Source organism: Halichoeres trimaculatus, unplaced genomic scaffold, assembly GCF_033239565.1.
Source record: "Halichoeres trimaculatus isolate MK-OKI-2021-1 unplaced genomic scaffold, fHalTri1.1 fHalTri1_scaffold_5, whole genome shotgun sequence".
Lineage (NCBI taxonomy): Eukaryota > Metazoa > Chordata > Actinopteri > Labriformes > Labridae > Halichoeres > Halichoeres trimaculatus.
Genome location: NW_027437183.1, coordinates 32,208,546 through 32,234,252, shown reverse-complemented (window position 1 = coordinate 32,234,252; position 25,707 = coordinate 32,208,546). Strand labels below are relative to the sequence as shown.

General features: G+C 38.7%; 1 protein-coding gene across 1 annotated transcript; it reads right to left on the bottom strand.

Moving 5' to 3' along the window:
- Positions 1-5,787: 5,787 nt before the first annotated feature.
- Positions 5,788-22,507, bottom strand: LOC141789828 (tetraspanin-15). The gene is made up of 8 exons (XM_074669304.1): positions 22,166-22,507; positions 18,684-18,869; positions 16,977-17,051; positions 16,746-16,841; positions 12,294-12,410; positions 10,561-10,611; positions 9,969-10,085; positions 5,788-7,285 (listed from the first exon to the last, which is right to left on the bottom strand). The coding sequence occupies exons 1-8, from the start codon at positions 22,250-22,252 to the stop codon at positions 6,950-6,952; spliced, it is 1,065 nt and encodes a 354-aa protein (XP_074525405.1). The 5' UTR covers positions 22,253-22,507; the 3' UTR covers positions 5,788-6,949.
- Between the last annotated feature and the right edge of the window lie 3,200 nt (positions 22,508-25,707).

The following is a 25,707-nucleotide window of genomic DNA, read 5'->3' as shown; positions in this document are numbered from 1 at the left end:
TTTTAGTTAAGTAAAATATGGCCCTGTCTGAGTGCAGAGGAAACCGGCAGAGGATCAGGGAGGGGGTGTTTGGTGCCAGCACTCTGGGCTTCTGCAGCACAAAAACACTGCTGTAGGGGTAATTTCTGCCCTAAACCTTGTGATAGGACCCAACTTGTTCCATCCTAGAGTATCACTTTAAGGAGTCATCCGTCAGCTACAGGATTCATTAAAACTTACTAAGTTTCTCCTAATAATAGTGAAAGTTTAGTTTCAGGCCTCAGCCATGTGGATACAGTCAGGAACAGATGTAGAGGGAGACTTTTGTACTGAACAGCCTGGAGAATGCCACAAGGAGACAGATGAATACTAGTTTCATGAAGGGATCTGCATTCTGCATAGATGCTGCACAAAGTCAAAACTCAACTTACGACTTTGAACTCCATCTTATACCAGAGGAGCACTTTGGCTCCAGACAGGGCGTGTTGGGACATGTACTATCTGTTGAAACATATGTTTACTCCAGTCAGGGAGGTGCAATGACCTTAAAACATCCCAAAAAGTGCCCACAGCAGAAGACATGCTATCTGTGGAGAGGATGAGATTCAGTTGGTGTGAGTGGCGGTTTATTTACACTGCCAGGGGGGACAGGTATTTTTGGGGAGCACCTGCCCTCCAGCTTTCCCACCTGACATGTCTGACACTCCACTGAACTGAAGCCCACACATAATTGAGCATCCAGCTGCACCAGCTCCAATACCTCCACTGTTTTACAGGCAATGCCAGAAGATGTCATATCATGTGCTGTAACAAATCCAACAGCTCTTCGTATCTCATAATAGGCGTCAGTCTGTACATGCAGCTCTGCTTTGATTTTTCACAGGGGTGGGGACACTGCAGTTTTTAAGAGGTCAGTTTGAATGTGGGGTCTGATCATTTTTTCCCACTGATAACCTGGAAGCTCATCAAGGTATTGTTTTTTCTCAAGATCATGTTCACAAAGCAGTTCTACGACTCAGTTAAGTTTCCTCTGTCCAGGCTTTCTGTTTCTTTCCTGTGATGGTGCAGTGAAATCTGTCGTTTCATCCATAAAAGCAAAAATACTCCTGTGTAACTTTTGTGATTTGATGATGCATGATGTTGCCTCTACCAGCCTTGTGTTTCTCCATAAAACCAGCAGTAGTATGTGTTTATTGGTTTTGTGTTTTCCTTGATATAAGTCTTAAAGTGGAAGTAGGACGGGTAAAAAACTATGTCCAGTTTGATGTTATTAAAGTGTACTGGTTTTACCCATAGACTGTATATAAAGTGGACAGCGTGGCTCCACCATTTATCATTCTACAGTTTTGCTACCAAAATACCGCCGTCTCAGGCGCCACCATTGGTAGCAGTTGTGCAGCCAGAGTCTGTGCAGTAGAGACGATGAGGGATTCTGGGAGAATCTGAGTGGAGCTGGGTGACAAAAATAATAATAATTTTTTTCTTTTGAGAGTCTAATCACTTCCTGACTCTACCTCCCGACATATTTTACGGTCCCCCCCAAAAATACACGAGAACAGAAGCTGTTAATCATCGTTTAACGTTACCTAAAGCCCCATTTTTTAACCTCTTATAACTAATGAAAACAAATCTTTTCAAAAAAAAAAGCAGGACCTGAATACAAGACAGTCAAATAATATCTTCAAATCACCACAACAGTATGACGTGAGAAACATTTCTACGAGGTGTATTAATTTTCTAAAGTTTGACCACAGCCCATCTGAAATGACTGGAAAGCCATATTTTTAAACCTATACTGCAGCCAGCCACCAGGGGGAGCAGTTTTTGTGGAGACCTCACTTTGGGTCGAGCAAGTGGACGTCCATTTTTTTTTTACAGTCTATGGTCTTACCACTTAGCAGAATTAGTCCTCTTCCTCTTGAACTTCCCCTTGGTGTCTCCAAATTTACCCTCAGTAGCCCATTGTTCCAGTGGAGTCTGTGGAGGAATCTATAGATCATCCTTCTCAGATGTAAACCCTGAGTCCGCCTGGATGGTGGAGCTACAACACTGCAGACCGCTGATTGGTTAAAAGAATCATCACTTACCATGCAACAGCGGCTGCTGTATTTCTCCTGGTGGCACACAGTCTTCTCTGAAACAAAAATGGATTGTGCTTTTTAACAAAAAGCCACATGCCAATCACAGAGAGGTTGAATTGCTGGATATCTCCCATATTCACACTTTTTTTTTACTGTGTTGTGTTTTTCTTCTTCGTTGGATTTATTTGTGTTGTAAACTGTGTTGCGCTGCTATGGCATCACACTGTCATGTTACTGATGCTGCTGTTGGCATCCGGCTGCCTACCACGAGGGAACACAAGCCAACCCGTACCAAACTGTACTGATCTAAACCGGACTGCTAGACGGAAACAGTGCTTTAGTCGTCTTAGTCTTAGTCTTCACTTAGAGTGAAGATGTAATCAAAAAGTTTGAGTGTCACTTAAAATTGTTCCGTAAACTACAAAGGCCCTTAATATTGTTACTGCTGGTCCACCAATCACAGAGCTGAAAGCAGAGAAAATTCAGATAAACTGACAAACAGGCTTATTTTGTAACACAGTCTGAAATGACAGGTTTTACAAATTGATTTTTATTTGAAATTTTTTAACTGATTTTTTTCAATGCTCAGACCCTCTGTTATGAGATCCCTTTAATAAGAATTCAGAGAAGGTTTCCATTGTGCACTACTTGTATTCACTCAGACACAGCCTGACCCCTGGGAGCAGTTCAGGGGCATTGCAGTGTGTCTGCAGCTGCAGTGGGAGCTGCTGTGCTCATCGCTCCATTATTTTTTATATATCTGTTGGTGTTGGTCTCTGGAACCATAAATTGAAATACACCTGGTGTTTGCAATAAAAGTAACACAGTGTCATCCTGATAACACCATAGGATTAATAAAACAAAACTACCTCACCTGTAGTTTTACATCTTTCTCCCACATTGTTGACAGTGCTGCAAAGTGCTGCAACGTGTGTTCAGTGTAAGTCCGGACATTTTCCAAGAAACCCATCAATTTTATCATTATTTAGCTTCAATAAATGTACTCTTTGCTAAAGGTCACATCATTGCTGTGCCTGTAAATACCCATTATTCATGACAGGAACTGTGAGGAAGAGTGTTTGTTGCTGTTAGCCCGCTCCTGTTCAACACAACAACATCCACATTACCATAATCACAGCTTGTTTGGTGCCATGCACATCCTGCATTCAGACTACTCTGTTTTTTTCCCACAGGTAATTGCTCCACCCGCTGTCTCTTGATCATCCGTGATCCTGGTCCATGATGAGAGAGGTGAGGAGTGGATGAGGTGTGGGTCTGGCAAGGTGAGAGGGTGTGTTCACTCATTCACAGCTTGGGAAGTCAAATATCTGGCCTGAGCCAAACTCAGTATAACAGAACATAGACATCAGTCTATTAAAGGTGTAGAGAGGACAGCGGTAGGGAAAGGTCAGCTTCTGCCATTAGGAAAAATAAACACTATGTGGGTTTGAAAAGTGAGCCCTTTGAAAGATCACCAGTTAATGCACTGTGTTCATATGTTGCTTCCTCTAGTCTTCACACCACTCAAAGTGCTCTTACATTTCAAGACACACTTACCCATTTATATGGTGACGCAAGAGGCTGCTATGCACTTATCAGACTGATCCAATCCACACACTGATGGAACAGCCAGTACAGAAGGTTTGGGGCTCAGTATCTTCCTGTAGGACACTTGGTTATATGGACAACAATCTAAGATATATACATCCTAGTTTAATTTTCATTTACTGTATACATATAAAAAAATCTTGTCACATTCAGTGAAAATCTCAAACTGTAGAGAAGGATGCATCTTGCTGAAAGTCATCAATCAACAAGGTCTTAATGCCTCCTTTCAAGTTTCAACTCAATGAATCCATTTGCAGTGTAACAAAGCACAGTAGGAACCAGATCTGGACACACACAAGAGCTCTCAAAGGGGTTCTCCTGCTGATGAGAAGAGAAACAATGAGCAGAAAGCTGCTGACCGCCCTGACACCAGTGAAAATGAGGACCATTCTCCCAGTCCACTCACGCCCAAGAGGAAGATTTCCTCCCTTGCTGTCCTCCTCAGGCAGACATTCAAGGCCACCACGGCACCCCTGGTGTCCCTTACTCCCACAGCTGAAAAAGAGATCAGACAAGATGCTCCACCTCCACTGCTGATAGATGATCCCCGTGTGTGTGGGGGGAAGATCTCTGTGTCCCCACTCCTCACTAGGCTGGCTCAGAGCTGTCTGTGTTTCCAGGGACGAGCGTGTCTTTTGAGCTGCTGCTGATATAATCACTGCTCTGAGAGGTGTGCTCACCTCTGAGTGTGACGCTCTGCTGAGGATTCAGTTAGACTCTTTCTGATCCTACATAACTAAAAACTTTGTAAGCACTGGCTAACTATGCGTTGCATGATATTTGTCCAGCAGCCTTGGTTTTGGGTCATCCTAATCATAAAAAAACATCTTCAAAAGCCAACTTTGATTTATGACATTGAAAAAATTGATGGGATAGATTGACACTAACTTTATAGGGCTATAACCATTTTATGAGTTTAACTGTATAAGACTGAAATTTTAATCAATTTTCCTTCTTGAAACAGAATTCACTCTAAATGTTATTTTGTATTTTAATTCAGAAAAATATTGGTACATAAATGTAATAAAGAAAGTAAGTAAGACAAAAAGACTTAAAACTCACGGTCACACATTATGAAATATTAGATACTCTGTTGGCATCTACACACTTTCAATGTATCCTAACCTAAAAAGCTCTAATTCTACCAAGAAAGGGTTTCTATGATACACTGATGTTGTTTTTGAAGGCTACCTAGAATCCCAACTTCTGTGAAGATTTGAGGTTTTATCTGTTGTGATTTTAGTGTTTTGTTTGTTTTGTTTTAGTAGGTGGCTCAAAAGCACCACCTGCTGGATGTTCTTCTTCCTGGGCATTACCCACAGGCCACAAGTTGACTAAAAAACTATTTACTTCTTCATGCATCTGTTTCACGTCCAGTGAGGGCTTGATCCTGAAACATGTCTACGTGTGTTTTTAAGGTTAACAAGAACATAGCAATCATTTAATTGCTTTCCAAATGTTCCTTATAGAGATTCAAGGATTTTTTTCTTAGATTTCTAAGACTGCACCTAAAAAGTCAATTTTTTTTAGTCCAGGAGGAGCTCTCTCTCCTCTCTTTCTTTGATTATACAAACGTGGACAGTTTTTAAAGAACAATAACAAAAAATCCATAGTAGTGTCACTGATTACCTTGATGTCAGTTAATATAAATGGGATATGCTTTCTGCTTCCTGGTGAATTATCCTGGTACAGCATGCATCTCAAAAAATGTAAGATTTCAAAACTTGGGAAAAAAATAAAAACTTATTTCGTTTTTTGTTTGCGATCAAAATTTTTAAGAATTGCTGATAAAATATCTTGAATTACTCTACAGGGCTTTTAACATAAGCTGAGATTTGTTCAACAAGAAATTTAATTTCAACTCTATATAATCCTTTAATACAAAAATACAAAATCCAATTTCAATTCAGCATGGCACGACCACTGCATTATCTACATCTGCGAGGAAGAGTACTTACATTTTGAATTTTTGAACTTAGGGAATAAAGAGTTGAATTTATGATCAAGTTTAATAAAATTTCAAAGCAAATAAATTTAAATTCAAAACATCAACTTTGAGTTTCAGATCATGCTCTTCATAGTCAATATAACATTTCTAATTCTGTTTCTAGTGGCACAAATCTCAGCCCATATTTTAAAGTGGTTCTCTACTTTTAATGAGCTGTGGAGTGTTCTTCCATCATAACTGATAGTTTTAAGCTGTTCACATCCATGATATGGTAAACGCACAGTTCTGGATCATTGCAACTTGTTGGAAATAAAATATCTCACAGGTTGAGGGTACAAGCAACAACATTTGAAAATAAGTATGACTGTCAACAAAAAACTGGACAGGGCACCTTAGGTCAAACTCCCTAAAAAACAGATTCTGTTTGGATATACTGTTCATAACATGCCTTCAGTATACCAACACACACAGCAGAGGCTCGATCACAGAGATCAGTACACAAATTCGGCTTTATTGACAGGGATAGTAGTGCTAATACAAGGCAGCAGCTAGGGGGGGAAGCTATAAACAGTGCACAACTTTAATACCAAAAAAGAAGAAAAGAAGATTTAAAGATTAGCTTTTCACTGGGTTTGTAGTTTGAATGATCCCTTTGCTCGATACATTAAAAGATGGAATAAAAAAGTTAAGTTCAAAAATGGAAAAGACTAAAGCCCCCCTGATGAGAGCCTAACATGTAAACTTCTTTTTTATTTTCTTATTTTCTTCATATGCAGTACAAAACATGCATCCCATGTTACTCACCAACTATCAGTCTTACATTGTACACTGATTGCACTTAATCAAATCAAAGATCAAATATAAAACCATAGTAAAACAAAAGAATACACTAGCTGTACACACCTGACACAGATGCTACACTCAGGACAAACTTGGCTAATCCTACTTCTCTGACACTTTAAAACATCTCCGAGCTACCGGTACCTTAGACACCACACACTGTGCTCCGACTACTGGGCTATTGTCAAACAGCCTGAGGTATGCTTTAGCACATGAGACATATCTCAATTTGAAAGGCTAAAAAATAAATAAATAAAGTGTGATTTGATGCCATCAATGCTTGAATATCCACCATTACAAGACAAAAGAATATATTTTTATATGCCCAGTGTTGCACAGTTTGACACAAAGTGCCCAAGAACTTCTGATCCCCTTATCTGACTCCGTGTCTCTTGTTCCAATGACTTACACAAGCAACCGTAATATAATGCACCACAACTCAACAACTGATTACAATGAAAAAAGGCAAAAAACTTAAAGGCAAAAAGACCACTCAGTGTTCCCTTTTCTGCTTCCGGCCAACGTCGACCTCGTCCAGCCCCGTGGCCGATCGAGACTGCTGCATTTCTCGGAGCTGAGCGTGTGTGAGAGGCGGCTGCTTTTTGAGTTTCTCTAGATGAACGTCGATGGGGTCGAGTTCAGGCTCTTGGGCAGGGACTGGCAGGTAGCCTCCATCCCTCGGCAGACACATACACCAGCCCGCCCCTGCCAGGTCCAGCTCGCTGTAATTAACCTCAGACTTCTTCAGCTTGAAGTCGACCATGTCGGCCGACTCGCTCATGTCCACCAGTAGATTCCAGAAGACGCAGCTCAGGATGATGCCCAGTAGCTGCACCAAGGGACAGGACAGAGTTACTCTTTTTAAGCTGACACTTAGAGGAGTTAAACATGCTGTGAGGAGGATCTGTTTTAATCAGACTGCCTTGCCAACATCTGGCATAGAGTCTCATGCACACTGTCGTGAAGACGTGACTTTTGGCAAGGCGTGTGTTTGTTTTGGAATTAAATGGAGATCAGATTGAAACAAATTTTCTTCGTTCAAGACAACTTTTTACTGGATACAATGCGCAGATGTGAGGTATTTATCAGTACAGTTACGCAGGGCTTCGGTTCGAAACAAGCAAACTTTGTTTGCTGTATGTGGATTGGAATGAACACAATCACAAACAGTTTAGCTCATGTTTTAGTCTTTAGCTCCATCACTCTACCGTATAGCTTTCCTCTGCTCTTCTGTTGTAATGTGCGGCTTGAAACTGAAATATTGATTCTTTTAACGCCAGCTCTTTGTGCCCTTGAAGTGGTTCTCAGATCAAAATATCCATACTTTTGATACTTCAGTATCAAAAGTTCAGAGGTCCTGCAAATTATTAACAGGAACACAGTGAAAAGTCACCAAACAGTTGTGAATGTATCTAAATGATACGCCGTTAAGTGGGAACTAGTTTTTCTTCCACCCTGGTAAGAGTGTAATGCATAAGCGCACCTGCATGCTGTTCAGTCTGCAGTTTGTACAGGACAGACTGGCAGATAGCAAAAAATGTTGTTTGGAGCTATTTTAGCACCACAAGCATCCAAGATGCTGTTTGTGATATATGCAGAGCACTGCTGCTGTTGGAGTTGAATTGATATGTTAATGAAATAAGTAACATAATAATACATGCTTCAATAAACAGCTGCACGAGTTTGTATGAAGTAATAATATGTGTTAAGGAGAAAAGGCAAAAAGTCTATATTTATTCAAGTAAGGTTTCACAAGGAATAGATCATTTGAAGTGGATTACAAACACCAGGTGTCATCAAATTACAAAGAACTATTACAATAAAACAGTCATGGTGAGTTAAGAAAAATATATTTTTTTAAAGATGAATAAAAAATGATATTTAATCTATATAAAATGTATCCATTATGATTTACAACCTGTCTAACTTGCTTTAACTGTTCAATAGATAATTCAAAATGTGGGTACTGACAAACATTGTCAGTGCAACTATTGTGACATTTATTTATTAAATCAAATATTGTATTGGCAATTTCAATTTAGTGATACGATTCCAAGTGCACTCATTTCTCTAGATATACTTGACACATTACATGTTTTTATACAAAGTATCGGATCAGATCAGGATTACTGATACCAGCCTCAATTTTACTCAGTATTGGATCATGAAGGAAATTGGTGGTATCGAACATCACTACTCTTCTCTGTCCTTTTTCTGTCTGATAGTTAGGCTCCTGTGTCCACCATCACTACAAAATTAATCACAGAAATCTTTTTGAGTAAAGAAAACCACAGATCTCTTTTTTTACTTCTAAGCTTTGTCAGCTGGCGTGGTGCTGTCATGGAGACTTTAACGAGCCATAAATCTATCTGGTCCTGATGCTGATAATCTCATTTTAAAGTCTGGATTACAGACAAATATCTCGTAGGGAGTCTTTTTCACATTGACTTTGAAATTCCTCACAGCCCTTTTAATTGCACAACGAAGATACTTTTCAAAACTCTTGTAACAGCTATGTATGTACTATTAGTTGTTACGCCATGTATTTCAATTTGTGCAAGATGTCTTGGCTTATGTTTGTATGTGTGGCTGCTGCCTGTCTTGGCCAGGGCACTCTTGAAATTTCACTCTCAATGAGCTGTTTAAACAAAGAAATAAATAAAAACATTAGATAATTAGCCAGATGGTTAGTTCCTCCTCCAAATGTTATACTGTTTACTCAAAGCAGCATGAAATTTCCAATTACAAACCAAAAACTTTAATCACATTTTCTACCGCAGGTACAAAATCAACACAATACTCAGAAATCAAGTCATCCCTTAAAAACACAGGCATGTTTTCCATCCAAAGAGGAAAATTCAATCCATCACCAGCACATCTCTCAAATTACTGGCAGCTGATTGCTTTGCAATGCCTTCAATCTTTTCAATTCTGCCATATAACAGAATAAATGACACTGATTTCTTTTGTAGCTTAGATATTTTAACTGCTCTACATCTCTAACTGAGCATGTAATGTGTTCATTGACAGATAAATACTGCTCTCTGTGTAGAAAGGAAACTACTCTGGGATGGTTGATGCTCCAGTTTGTGGCTGCCTTGGGTTGGTGAAATGCCAAATTGTCACGAATATCTTCATTTTTCAATAACTGCTTCTCTCTGTTGTTTATTCACACCCATACCCTCTTATTTGAGTAATATGTAATTATATATTTATTCTGTGAAAACAACATTTCTCTGAATGCTTTGGTTCACCACAGAGAAACGTGCACACACAGAGAAAAGTAGGAATTTGAATTCATTCAGTAGAAAACTCGCTGACTGTGATGTGTTGGAGGTAAATTCCTCTTACACTAAGAACAAGCAGAAATTCAAGTTTCTAAAACTTATTTTAGTGACTCAGTTTAAACATTGGTGTTACAACACAATCCAGTTTGGGGTTATTCTGCAGAGGTCAGAGCTGAAACAGTGAAAATCAAAACATGGACACTAAAGCTACAGTGAGTTTCTTACCTGGGGCAGCCCGATGGCGCAGCAGAGAGCAACAGTTATTCCGATGTTGTCGCTCATCCAGAGGTTGACTGCGTGGATGCAGCCTCGCACGTGGATCAGTTCCTGGAGAGTTTCACGCTGACACACAGACAGACGAAAACAAAAAAACAGGAATATGATTTTAACTTCAAATAATCAGCCATGGACACAAAAATAATGGCAACACCAAATTTTTCTTTTGTCATTTGTTCACTTTTGATGTCTCTCATTAGATCAGACGAAAAAGTGAGTAGAAGTGATGAGGAAGCATGCTTTCAGAATTATTAGAGTATCATTGATATGAAATCAAAAATACATATTGGATGAGAGGAAAATGTATCAGATGATAAAGCTTTTAAAAAGATAAAATACTGTGAGAAGGGATAGATGTCAAATACTGTACATCATGCAGTAGATCATACCTTTATTGATATACCATTGTTTTTCTAGGTTAAGAAAATATGGGTTGTTTTTAACTTGTATCATGAAAAGAAATAAAAAGTTAAATGCAAACCCCAGGGAGAGAATCAAGGGAACAATTTGTCAAGTTCAACTCATTGCTTTTCCCCCTCACCTGCTGACTCAGAGTGTTGTAGCCACACAGGGTGTTGATGACCTCTCCGACCTGTAAAACCAAGAACATGAAAGTCAGAAATGAAATCTTTAGCCAAGCCAAGATGTCACAATGTGACTGGGTCAAAAAAGGTCTTCCAGAAGGGCTGGAAATCTGGAGGTGTGTCAGGTGTTAATGGGAAGTCTCCAGGGGGTTTTAGATATTAGATTGTAGTATGCACAGACAATAGATTTTGTCACTGTATATCAATCAACCACTACTTTATTTAACTCAGGACATATTTTTTACACTGTATGATCATAGACTGTAAAAAAAAAAAAAGGGATTGGCTCGAAGTGAGACCTCCACAAAAACTGCTCCCCCTGGTGACTGGCTGTAGTATAGGTCAAAAAATCTGTCTCTCCAGTCATTCCAGATGGGCTGTGGTCAAACTTAAAAAAAATAATACACTTTGTAGAAATGTTTCTCACGTCTGATTGTTGTGGTGATTTGAAGATATCATTTGGCTGCCTTGTATTCAAGTCCTCTCTTTTCTAAATGGCTCATTTTGATGAGTTAAAAGCGGTTAAAAATGAGGCTTTACGTCACATTTAACAATGACTGACAGCTGTCGTTCTTGTGTAGTTTTTGGGAGGGATTGTAAAATATGTGAGGAGGTAGAGCCAAGAAGAGATTAGACTCTAGAAAGAAATAAATTAGTATTATTGTTGTGGCTGCACAACTACTGCCAATGGCCGCACCTGCGACAGGGGTATTTCACAATGTGAAATGCATTGTTAACATTTATTTACAACATGTCCAACACCTCACTGCTGGTTAAGCATCACATGACAAGGAAGAAAAGTAAGGTTTAGGCGCAGGGATGTCAAACTCGTGCCATGGAGGGCCAAGAGGCTGCAGGTTTTCTTTCCAACCAAAAACTTCACCAGCTGGTTTCACTGATCAGTCCCTGCTCTCTGCTTGAAGGTGAGGTAATCAGTGAAATCAGCTGGTGGAGTTCTTGGTTGGAAAGAAAACCTGCAGCCTCTTGGCCCTCCATGGCACGAGTTTGAGATCCCTGGTTTAGGGCATAAAGGGACTGCATCATGTCCCTGGAGTCTCCAAAGGTGCATAAAAACAAAATTCAAACCAAACAGAGTTTCCTCTATGACTCCATCCAAAGCAATGCTAAACTAAAAGGCTTAGATTACAGAAATCAGTAGACAGGACTCCAGCTTCATGACCTATCCATTCATGTTTATCCATCACACCACTTTATTCATACTTCCTGTTTCTCTTATACGGCATTATGAGTGTGTAGGTAAATTTCATGTTTGTGACCCACAAAAAATGAATGTCCAGCCGGCATTTAATGCATTTAAATAGATTCAAAGCATCAAAGAGAGCTTGGTGTAGGTGTGACCAGCTGTTTTTGACCAATTAATTGCACGGGTTGATGTCTCTCTGACAGAAAGGTGTAAAGGTGACTATCACCTCTGTCATCACCAGCACACTCAGAGCTGAAAGCTGTATCATGATGGCATCTCACTGTCCAGATGATACAGCTTTCAGAAGACAGGAAAATACTGCAACAATAAAGTTGCCCACCATAGGTGTTGCTATCAGCAACCAATATGAAACCGTCTTCCCTCTGCTGTTATTTGTGACAAATCACATTTTTTTATTGAGGAAAAATTCAAACAGGATACAGGATCATTTTACCCCCATGTTTGCTTTGTTTGAGCAGAACTCACCTTACGGCGAACACAGCAGGTATAAGGTACCCCACAGGCCAGCGGACCTGTACCATTGCAGAAGTGGTACTGGTTAACGCCCCAGTCCTTATAATCGTCCCCTCCACAGCATGAAAACTGGAAAACAAAAGAGTTTGATCACAAAACAATGAGGACACAAGCATGTAAAAACAATCATCTCCAAAACAAATCCTTAATCTCTCAGTAAAGCCGGGCATACACTGTGCGATATTTTAAATAGTTTGACACAGCTCCATCTCAAACTGCACGACTAGATCGCAAAGTTCAAAAGTTCGCAGCCCATGAATCATGTTCTCACACTACACGACCAGATGCTCTGATGCGACTTCACTGCTCACACAATACGTCTGTACACCACACGTCGGACTCCATATCATTCTTCTTTTATGGTGTTTTGACCGCAACGTCAAATATAGGCAGGAGAAGAAGAAGACGCACCCGGAAGTGGGATACGCATATGGAAGATGCACGACAAAAACAAACGCGTTGCCTTGGCAATTTGTACCATTCTGTGCGCAGAGACGACCACAAAAAAAAGAGTATAGTAGTACGGTCTGTCAATTCTTCAGCGGAAACTGGAGGTAAGCAGTGACAGCTACATAGCACTTTAGTCCAATACTATCTACACATAACTTTTTACACTCCTTCTTCATCTGTGCATTGCCCATACTCTGTGTGAGAGGTTGAGGCAAGTCGGCTCGTAGCACTGCTTCTACAATTATAGCCATGTTTTGTGAATTATATTTTTTTATGAGTAACACTATTTACACCACGTGACATTTATCAGTTTCACCAACTGACCATGTCTTTCAACCAATCATTTCTTTGCAACATCAGTTTAATGTCACAGTAGTTTTAGTGACAAACTTGCTGCACTTTTTGTTTTCAAGTTAAGTGTTTGTATGAAACTCTGCATCTGACTTTCATTATTTCAAACAATAAAACAGAAAAGTTGTTTTCATTCAAAGAGTTAACCGTGTAGAATATCACAATAATGTGTAATCGTGATAGTATCGTACTGTGATCCAAGTATCATGATGCATATCGTACTGTGAGGTTCTTGCTAATACTCACCCCTACTTTGCAAGCCTCATATTGGTAGACAAGCTCTGCTACACCCTGCCTTCCTGGGATAAAAAAAACACATTTTGGGTCCACAGACGCAGTCAATGGTTGTAATTGAATTGACGCCCATAGATATCAATGACAGCCAGCTTTTAGCAGTTTCTGTCTGATTTTCTCATTAGGTACAGTATTTGAAGGCTGCCAGGAATAAGAATGAGAGATTTTTTTTCCAACAGAGTTTCAAAGCACTTTGTATGAAGTGAAACTCAAAGGTTTATCTTTCTCTTCTGGATCAATCAGGTCATGGTATAAAGGTGTCACAGCATGCGTTTTCCGTGCATGTAAAGGGCAAAGTGCTCCCACTTAGAGAATTTCTCTATAGGTGCTTCTGAATGCAGAGACTAGGGTCTAAATTTAGTTCTGGGAAAACTGAGCCACCTCTTTAAACAGACCTGACTGGGGTTAAGAGGTCCAGGTTTTATTTATTTTTTATTTATTTTTATTTTTTTTTGGGGGGGGGGGGGGGGGGGGGGCCTTCAAGCTGAACATCTCTAATTGGTGCAGCACCCACAGTGTTTTTCCCCCTCCCTCCATCCACAATAAGATGACCTCCAGCTGTGATTGACTTGGTTCAATAACTCCTGTAATAACAATGGTCTTCTTTGAGGCTGATTAGGGATGTGTATTGATAAGACTGATACCAATGCCCTTATCGATTCCGATCCAAATTTTTCATCGAGTGCAGTCAAACAGAAAACTCCGGTCTAAGAATATGAGTCAATGCGGAAGTGCTAAAATCTGCTGTTTCTCGCGTGTCCGCTTGAGGCTGGCTCCGGAAGTAGCGGAAGTCACATACACACCAAGCCAAAAAAAAAGCAGTTTTCAAGGCAGAAATTAACCTATCTACAGCCTGGTTCAAAAACCGTCTCCTGTCTGAGTAGCTTATTTTACTATTGGCACACACTGAATGGGGAGTAAATTTTTTCCTAACTCGGCCATTCAGGGGATATTAAGATTGTGAGCTCACTCAATCAGAGGCCCAGCTCAAGTCACGTGACCAACAGGCGCCCTATAGCTGTAAGCGAAGCCCTTGCCACTACCAATACTGCTGTGATTCCCATAGGGCTGGGGGTAAAAGATTATTTTTAAAACGATTAATCGGGCGATTATTTTATCGATTAGTCGACTAATCTATCAATTAATTGGACGATTCGTCTAACGATTATTTTTCTGTTATTCAATTATTTCAAAACCATAATGTATCCCAAATAAATGCCAAAACGATCTCTCTCATAACAGAGTTTATTAAAAAACACAGTTTTGCACAGCAAAATGCAAAATATAGAATAAAATTATAAAAAATAAAAAGGCCAGTCTGTTTACTCTTACAGTCCAATAGGGCTGCAACTAACGATTATTTTTAAAGTCGTCTTATCTATCGATTATTTTTTCGATTAGACGACTAATCACGGTTATTTTGTGTTTCAACCTAATTTGGCCTTCAAAATGTGCAGACGTTAATAATTCAACCTGTGTGTTGCATTTTCACTGCATATACTAAGGCTGGACAATTAATCGGATTTTAATTGTGATTTTAATTTTGCCATTTGACAATCATAAAAACAATATAATCGAAGAAAAACAATTAATATACCGCACAGTGTAGATGTATGCCAGTTCCTGTGCTTCATAGCTCTTCTGTGTTCCATGTGCAGCCACAGCGAGTGTGTGTGACTTATGTGTATCAGTAATACTGTATGTGCCACTTACTGGTTCTTAAAAGTTCTGTTTAAATCAGTACTGAAGTTTTTGAATAAATGAATCATTGTGTATATTGATCGGGATTTCAATATCACTTAAAATAATAGGGATTCTTATTTTTACCATAATCGCCCAGCCCTAGCATATACCCAGAGTTAGGTTCTCACCTCTGATTGGTCAGCCCTGTGTCATGTTTGTTTGTTTGTTTGTCTTTATTTCATTCATGATGACATGAAAAAATATAAGTAGCCTATTATACAAAATAATAAATCTCAAATGAATGAAGCAGGTAACAGGGAAATGAAGTTGTATGCAGTGTTGGACAGAGCGCTTATTAGTGACTTTGGGCTTATTTTCTAATGTTTATTTGCTTATTGGGGCTTGCTTTGCTCTCTGTATGATCCCGTCTGACTCTCTCCCAGCTCTCCATGACAACGCGTTTAGTTTTGTTTCTCTACATGCGCTACTTCCACTTCGCTCATGTGCACTCCGCCCCTCCTCCTTCCCGCTGAGTGTTACCGCAGCAGTGTGAGCTTGAGAGTGATAAGTGTCCTCTCTTTTCAAAAGTTAGGGGAGTTTTGACACTAGTTTGTGACTCAGATCCTGAAAAAATGTCTGTAACAAAGAGTAAAGGAGACTCTCTAAATCACGTTATCAGACGCTAAACACCGGGAGCTGTTAGGCTGTTTAAGCTGGAGATGCAGAGCCTTCGTCAGCGCACAGAGCTTTCTGGGAGTGGAGAATTTTCCTCATCAATATTCCTCACGTATGAACTTAGTGATCTTTTCCCATAAAAGTATCCAGAAACACAGCACCTCATGCTGTGAACTGAAGTTACAAATGAGTGTTACCCCCTGGTATTTGATTTCACCATGTGACAACGACAATAAAAACAATAATATGACGCGTCAACTATTAAAATTTGCATCCATGAATTTTTACCATCGACATAGTCAATTATGTCGACTAATCATTGCAGCCCTAGATTCCCAATTTGCTTCATTTTCTGTTTCAGAAACAGACAGGTGACATCGGGGAGACTAAGTCCATATTTTATACAGTCTATGGGTGCAACTCAAGACGTACTGTTACAACAAAGGAATAATCTACCAAACACAGGTAACAGCATCAGATAGGTTTAAATGACAGTCTAAAGCCGTTTGAGGAAGATGCATCCTGCTTAAAGTATTCAATCAACAGAATCACGCTTTAAGCTGAAATGTTTCATAGGTCGAAGTGAAAAAAGGCTTTGCTGGAACTTCAAGCCCTAAATTGAAACCCAACAATAGTTCCCAGGAACCATTTCACTCCTGGAAGAGCAGGAACTTTTAGTTCTGGGAACTTCTGGTTGAAAAGCATGAACTTAAGATCAACTGCCAGTCATTTGTGCCTTCTACCTCTCTCTACCTCATGATGAGAACAGACTTGCCAGAATACATTGGTTGTTAACAAGATGTAGATGCTGGGTGTGAAACTAGCAATGCGGTGCACTCTGTCATGAACACGATGTCAGAAAAAAGTCTCCATGTGAGAAAAAGCACACAGAGTCTTCCAGAAGTCCCATTCCCCATTAGTCCATATTTCCTGTATAAGGGGTTATAATACCTTTTGTTGAACATAGTCCAGGATGTTTTTGAAGTCCAGATCATCGTAGTAGTGTTTAATTCCTTCTCTTATGCTGCTCTGGAACAGGGAAGACGTCTAACAAAGGAAGAGGGAGGGGGAACAGAGAAGAGCAGGTCATAAAGATGATGCTGAAATAAAAGTGACGATATGGTGTACTTACTGAGGCTTACAGGAAAGTAATGAAATGTAAGAACATGTAATAGGATTTACCTTCTTTTCAAAGACGAGTGCTGTGGTGAGCGCTATCGCCTGGAGAAGCAGCAACACACAGAGGACACAGAGGAACTGGGGAGGGGGAAAGGATAACACATTAAACAGCTTTAACTTTGTGACTGATGACTGTAGAGCATGCATTCGTCAACACAGAGAAAACTTTTAGACTGCACCTGAAAAAAACAATCTATAACTGATAAATTCATGATGTAAAGTGTCATAGTTTTAAACCAGAACCTCCAGCATTTAAACAAATTAGCTTGTTAGAAACAAAGCCTGTGAATTAAACCAACTTTTCTGACCTAACACTGCTTTGAATTGAATTCTGGTTTGCTCGTGTTTAATCTCTTTGAGGCTTAAATTAATTTCTGTGTAATATTATGCGATCAAACCTCATCAAAATTTCAAGACCAGTTGAAAAATTAAACAAAATTACATTTTGCTGTGTTGTATCTTCAAAAGGTTCTAAGTTGAGCTTTAAAATGCAAAAAGAGGAAGTGGGATTGAGACAAAAAAGTTGAGTAAGCTATTTACTGCAAACAACAATTTTAGTGAAATAGTCTGTTCATCAGCGGATCAAAAGTTCAAGACTACACCCTTTTAAAGACAAGATCTGCACAAAAGTGTGGATTCAATGTTGTTTTCTGTCAGTTATTCACGCTGTCATGACCTCCTGTTGGTAAAGGCTAAAAGGCTTTCTTCCTGTGAATGTGGTCGGATTGTCGAGCTGCATCAGCAAGGCCCCTCACAACGCGCCATCACTGCTGACCGCCATTTTGACTTTCTTCAAAGATCCTGAGGGTTATGGGACAAAAAAAGTGAAGTGGTAGACCCAAACAAATTTCTCAGGCACTTAGCCAGAGGATCTGATTGGCTGTACGTTCGTCAAGTCACGCGACAATTCCTCGACCCAATGTAAGTATGTTACCGGAGCTGACTGCAGACAGCATCTGAGTGAGAGGAGCTTTAAGAATAGGGGCGTTAAACGGCAGCTGGCTCTGTGGAGATGTAGCAGGGGGCCTCCTTTATGACTGAGGGCCCTGGTCTGTGTGGTAATAACTGTTTTTTTCAACAGGACAAAGGACTTCTTCCAGAGGAATCAGCTCACTCTTTGGACCATCCTGATGTTCCCCTGATCTAAATCACTGTGAGAACATTTGGGGATGGATGGAGAGGGACGTTTACAGAAATGGACATCAGGTCCAGACAGTGGACGATCCTCCATTGAGCCACTTTCACCACTTAGAAAAATGGATTACGGAACAAATTCTTATTTCTATTTCAGGTTTTTGAGCTGTGGTCTTCAACTTTTGATTACCAGATAAACAGCCTACTTTATTTTGATTGTTGTTTGCAATAAATTGCTTGCACAAACTTTTTTCGTCTCATCCCCATTATTTTTTAATTCTGAAGCTCTACTAGGAAACTTTTTCAGATCCAACAGAGCAAAATGTAAATTTTTACAATTTTTCTACTGGTCTTAAAATTCTGATCAGGGCTGCATATGAATATGAAGGTTTTCTTTGGCACTCCTGTTTTGGCTTTTTATTTTCAAACCAGAAATTGGTTGTCATACATAAATTAAACAGCTATCTTTTGCAAGTTTAATCCTCAGCGAATGCCCTGTTGTAAAACTGAATTAAAATCTCATTCAATGCTTAGCTTTAATAAAAAGTCGTGCACACAAATGTCTCTAACCCCTACCATGTGTAGCAGCGTCTTGTTGTCCCTTAGGGATCCCACCATGCCCACCACTGACACTGTAAACATCACCAGGCCCAGCAGGATGAGAACTACAGCAGGGGCCAGGAAAAGGCCCTCCAGGGTTCGATTCTTCTGCCTCTCCACTTCAGCGTAGACCCCCACACATAGTACACAAAGGCCCATTAGCTAGAGACAGAGAGAAAAAGGGGTTCAGTGTCTCCTCCTTTGAACCTTACATCATCAAGACTGCTGAGATACATTTGGTGTTATGGATGAAATACCTGAAAATATAAACAAAAAAACAGATAATGCAGCAGACAATGACAACACCCCAAACAAAGATTCAGTGAGTTACTGACTACTGTGTAATCTCTATAAGATCGCTGTCCACAATAAATGAATAAACAACCTCCCCTCGCTCATAACTGTTGTGGATGGAAACTAATTATTAGCCCTGCAGGTGACTGAGAGAAACAACTCTCAGCACGTCCTTCGTGTCAATGCAATGATTTTGTCCGACACCAGTGTTATATATTGATAAACTCATTTAGCTGTTTTCATGGTGTTATGCATTCATATAATGAAGTTTTGTATTGCCACTGAAATTCAAAAACAAAAGGTGAGTAATTGGATGTCTTCATAAAATTATTAAAAACTCACAGACTATTGTGTGTGAGAAGCAGAGCAGAGACACATCGCTGCTGTGTGTATTAAAAGATGAGAGGTGCAGGTATCAGCAGGCAGATTCAGGAGATAGCTAGCTTTTCTGTCAGTGCTTAAGTCTCTGGACTGTCCAATTAGCTAGATTGCTTTGACACCTTTCACCAGAATTGGAGTGATTCTAAAATAAGGGGATACATTCAAGGTATACAAAAAAGTAAAACAATATATGTGCCTTTCTTTGCTTTATATTCTATTTGTTTGCAAATGATTCACCTGAAATATACTAAATTCATTAGTTGGCAAGCTTAAGATGTAATGAATTCTTAAATATTTAAGTGATAAAAATACATTTGGGGCATAATTTTATCAACTGTGATATGAACAAAAGTTGGGACTATTTTTCAACATAAATCCATATTATACTGAATTAAGTTATTCAACATTTCTATGCAAGACTACTCTCCCTGGAAATGTCCTTCATCATTTACTGTATATGGCAGTAATAATTTAAAAGGTTAATTTAATTTAAAAGAATTATAGCGCAAACATCACATTTAACCATATTTCTGTGCATTTTCTTCACAGTTTGGTCTTAATAACATCTATAGTATGAAAAGACCAGAAAATGTTGATAACACAGTTGACGAACAGTTAATGTGCCCCATGTACAGACAATCATTTTGATGAAATATTGATGAGGAGGAGTTAAAATATGCAACTTTTTCAATAGTTCCCACCAACAAGGGTGTGACTTCAATTGATTTGGGTCATGTGACTTTGGAGCAAACCATAGCTGATTTTAAGGTCTTTTTTCAATGGGTAACACAGTAGACACAAATTTCTCAGACACAGACAAAGTTAATTATTTTATCTAAAATAATTGTTTTAATATTTTTAAAACACTTTTGTGATGTTTTAATGATTATTTTGGAGGGACTCTTGGTCTATGTGTTATAAACTTATCCCTGTTCTCCTGGGAAAATCTGACCACAGATACTGAGAAAAGTCACTTAGAAATAATCAGTTTTGGCACTTACAATCTAATTTTAAATTGTGAATTATGAGCAGGCAAAGTTAGACTATTTCAGAACAACTTTTAGTGGTGGCCAAACCTACCGAACACCTGACAGATCTGGAAGTACTGAGCTTTTTTATTTTTATTTCTATTATTTTGGGCCTCTTTATCATGAAACATGCTGATGTTTGCTCAGGTCACAATAAATGTCAGATGAAGTTGATCCTTCTGTTTTTTTTTATCTGCTTTGAACTTTAATATTTGGTTTGTCCACCTTTTACAGCAGTTACAGCAGCAGTTGCTGTCATACTGTCAATATATTTCCTGAGAACTTTAACACTCATATTATCCCATGCCTTCTGCACCTCACACCAAAGGCTTCCTTCAAATGTCCAATGGCTCTGTCCAGTTTATTTTACAACTCACCCAGTTTGTTGGATAGGGTTGAGGTCTGGACTTCAAGAGGGCCAGTTCATTTTTAATGTTCCTTTCTATAAAGACAACAACCTAGATCTCTGTATGATAGCTCTATTCTATGGTATATAGAACATGATGATGACTTTGTAGATATTTAATTCATTTTATTAGTATTTTAACAGCCAGCTCAATAAAAACAACTGAAGCCTTTTAAATACTACTATTACTAATACAGGAAAGAAGGTTCTGCCCATCTGTTGCCCCTGTGTTGTATTACTTTTTAAAGTTGGAAAATATCAGATAAGAAAAACATATAAATGACACTTTAAACTGATAGTGGTTGAGCTCTAACTTTATATTTAAATATTCCACAACCAAATTTAAAACAAGGTAAGTTGTTTTTTCTTAGCCTAAAACCTTTCATGTTTACTCATATGGGGTTTTACAACATGGCTGATCCGTGGAAACCAAATATATACCTATTTATCAGATGATAATCAAAATACAAATGACATCTAATTGATAAATAACTCCAATCACTGTTATGAACAAATAAACAACAAAGCGCCTCCAAGTGCTGTAATTTTCTGTCGGGGATAGAATATACGCTCACTGCTGCCCCTTTAACTGGATCCAACGCCCTGCACCATCACCGTGGTGTTTGTGAGCTACTGACCGCTTTGTGGGCTCCAATGAAAATAAAATGCAATCACAAATTTCACAATGATGTTTCATAACATCTCCTACAGTATCTGCATAAACAGTGGTTTTCAATGTAGATATTACAATGCTGTATTAATCTGGAGGGGTAATGTCGGTCGGAAGCTAACCATTAACCAGCTAGCTTGAATGCAGACATCCCGACCAAACCCCCATAAGAAAATACAGCAGGTTACTGGCCAATTAAAATGGGCTGCTGATCAATAAATAGAAGTCAAAATCACGATATTATGGGAGCAGTTTAACGAATGATATATTTTTCTGTTGCACATGAAAGGCTTTACCTGATACTTCAATAATATCTCACGAATTATAAGCTACGGGCTGTAACGCTATTGAACAGGAATACAGCTAGCATTACATGCTAATTTTGACTTAAAATGAGAATTTTAAATATAACGAGGCCTTTCCATTATTTTGTGTCACAGCCGTAAACAACATTTAATCGTATAAATTGGTAATATGCCTCTTTAAAAGTTCTGAGAGGTTGGTACACGCCTGTAGACAGGGATAAATAAAAATTGATACATTTCCAAGTCACGTTCAGTAACAGGCATTACTGATGCTTCTGGTCGCGTCCACTGCCATTAGCAAACATTGAAAAGGCTCAAATATATCGATACTAGCGCATGGTATACCGGTGTCAAGAAATCTTCCAGGAACTTACCGAAAACAGCATTGAGTATATGTTTAAGGTAAATTTGATGAAGTAGTAGAAGTAGTTGGTTTTCCTCAATTCAGAGTAGGGCGGCATGGCTGCTTGTATGCGTAGAGCCACAACAGGCACGCTAGCTTGGTTCGGTGTAGTAAAACAGATGTGGATATATTTTAAATTTACATTTAATTACAGTTAACAAATATCAAAAATCCTTTTCTATAGAGCTACCCGAATTTTAAATGTGTAGCTGCCCTCATTTCTGATATACTATTGTGGGCAGCTTTCGATACTGAAGCACTTCCGTGCGGCCGGCTGGTCCACGCTTTGTTTTGACTACATTCTTAAAGGGGCAGTGCACACAACCTCAAGATACAGCTGTGCAGTCCATCCTGTTCATTACATAAGTCATTTTGTGCTGAGATTTAACAGCTTTTTAAAAAAAAATTTTTTTTAAAAAGTATAAACCCTAATGCATTCGGAGAAAATGACTATTGAATAGTTGTTCAGTATAGTGACCACTGTGGACCAAAAATGAGTTTAAGTATTTTATTAAAGAGTGCAGCATAGGCCTTTACAACCCTGATTCTACATAGTTAGGATGTTGTCAAATGTGAATAAAAACAGGATTCAATGTTTTGCAGATCACATTAACCCAAGTCTTATTCACAATGGGCATCATATTAGATGTTCAGATTACAAAATTGCACCAAACTTGCAGTCCAAACCTTTCACATTTGGTGAATCACAAAACAAAAAGTCTGACAAAGAAGACCCACGGCAGAATTCTTACAGCAGACATGAATGGGAAACACTCCCCTCTCAAAAAATATCCATAAACTGGCCTCCTCAGTCCCCAAAAATGAACACACTGCCATTCAAAAAGAGGATGCTACAAAGAAGTTAACATGGCGTTATCGTGACTTATTTCATAGGTGTTGATGCCATTCTATTCAAAATGAGCCAGCATTTTGTATGAAAAACTAAAATGTCTTACTTCAAACATCGAATATGTTCTATTGTAAATGACATATGGGTTTATGAGATTTGCAAATCATTTTATTCTGTTTTTATTTTCACATTACACAACATCCCAACATAATTAAAATTGGGTTATATATTTTAACAAGGAGTAACACCAAGGTCCTAGAGAGTGTACCATAACCTAGCTGTTATTGTTTACTTCACCAATGGACAGTCTGTTGTAGTATGTTGCCGAAAGTAGCATCATCAATGAGCCCAATAAGTCATCTGGTTACATTAAATCAATACCTGGAGTCCTTCACTGGACGTTATCCTCTGGTGTAAAATTTCCTCTGATTATGTCTCCTTGAGCAAGGTCTAGAAGCAGATTAAACCCTGACCTTAGGATTGGGGCAAAAACACAAAAGGTCATTTCTGATTGGTCTTTTCAGGACGTGATGTTTTAAAACATTATGTTTGTCTGATAACTTCCTGGAAAGATTCACACAGCTAAACATGAAGTTTCTACAAGCCTCTGATTAACTGACAGATGTAATGATCACAAAACATGGAAAATATTTGATATGTTAACAAAGTATGCAGCATTTTTGCCAAACGAAAGTGACTGTATTCTGGTAAAATCCAGTTTTTGCTCTCTGTTTTCACAATATGCCCATTTACTGCCTATCTACTAAGGGAAGCCTAACTCTGTTCCACACATCTGAAATATATTGAGGTAATACTTTTATGCATGGATCAGATTATGTCTCATAGAAATGTTAATTGAATTCTTCTTAATCATGCCCACATGTAAAGAGTATGAGTTGCTTTTGTTGAGTCCAACTCATGCTGGTGCATGTAATCATTAATTTTGAACCACCCATGCTGTTTTTGTTTGAAAGGCTACACAAGCACTAACACATACTGTGTGACAGAAAAATAAGGTGATTGTACTGAGCAGATGTGGAGCCAGACTTTATTGGCCAGGGTGGCCTTACAGACCCCTGAAAGTCTCAACTGCAAGTTTTAAGGGATCTCTCAAGAATTTCTGATAACATAATTTTTTCAATTGCTATTGTCACTAAAATGCCTCTTGAAAGCGTGCCATTTAATAAAGTTGTTAATATTTTATTCACCCATAAGGTAAAGTGGCCAGTAGGTGTCAGCTGATTTGCAAAAGCTACAACACAAATGCAATAGCTATACCACGAATGCATAAGCAAAAGCACGAATGCAAAAGCCATAACGCAACAGAAGAACAGCCACTATGGAAGTTAAGAGGACAGTTATCCTAACAGACACAGAAAAGTTGTCAAGTAAGTTAATGATTGTTTTCTTTTTTTTCTTGAGCCATGAAAAATATAGCTGAAATGCTAACGTTATTGATTAATAAAGCTAAATATAAGATGACATATCTTTCTGGTAAATAAAGAAATATAAGTACTATGAATGATATTACAAGGTGAGACCTCTACAAAGCTTTATTTATTATAGATAAAGTTAAGGAAGATAATCATTTATTTACTTTCGCAACTTTTTTATGTCCGTTAGGATAACTAACCTTTTTAATTTCAGTTGTGTTGCATTTTTGTTGTCATTTTTTGCATTCCTGGTTTTGCTCTTGCATTCATATTGTGGCTTTTTCAAATCATCTGACACCTGCCAGACACCACACCAGATGAATACTGTCTCTGATAAAGCTCATAGCACATATGCCTGTATGACTGAGGGATGTTTGTTTTAAGTGTGTATTACATATGGTCTTCTGTACGGCATGCTATGTAAGACTTCAGTCATACTGGAGCACAAGTTAGGATGGACACCCCAACTGTTGCCAGTTTTTTGTACACTGGGCCCAGGCTTTTCTTTTAGAGGAGGCAGGTGTGATAAACATTTAGAGTTAGTAATTTTATGTTTCAGCTTTTCATTTTACCCAAAATAGGATAGATATTTGTCTACTGTCACCATATGAACTGAACCACATTGTAATGCACAAAAGCTACTCAGTCTAGTGAAACACAATCTAGTTTCAAGATAAGTGCCGTAAGAAAATAAATAAATAATGAAAAAAAAAAGTTTCAATGTATAAAAAAAGAGAGCAGTATCATTTTCCATTTGAGAAAAGTCATGTGGCAGCAGGATATTTGAGTTGACCCAGACATTGTATTCTCCAACGTATTAATCCTAGGCATTTCCAGGGCAGACAGGGTTAATTATCCCCCCAGCGAGTTCTGGGTTTGGAGTCTGAAGCCATTATTGGTTTTCTGTAACATTTTGAGAACTTAAAGTGGATAAACAAAAACAGTCATGGTGCAGTGGTGCTAGAGAAAAAACTATGAAAAGCACAAAGCTGGGGTCTTCATCTGACATTAAACATACCTTAACACCTCTGCTTTTGCAGATGTTCCAGTCTGAACACAGACCACAGCTGACTAACTAAAAATGTTCCTCCCTGGGGTCACACCATGAGTGTAACTTCAAATGTCATTAAACTTTTCCCTCCTAATCTAAGTGTACACAAGAGTCCAGTGTCCTGGAGGTTGTGATGTACCACATCGCTGCTTTTGGCAGATATCAACATTTGAGCTTTT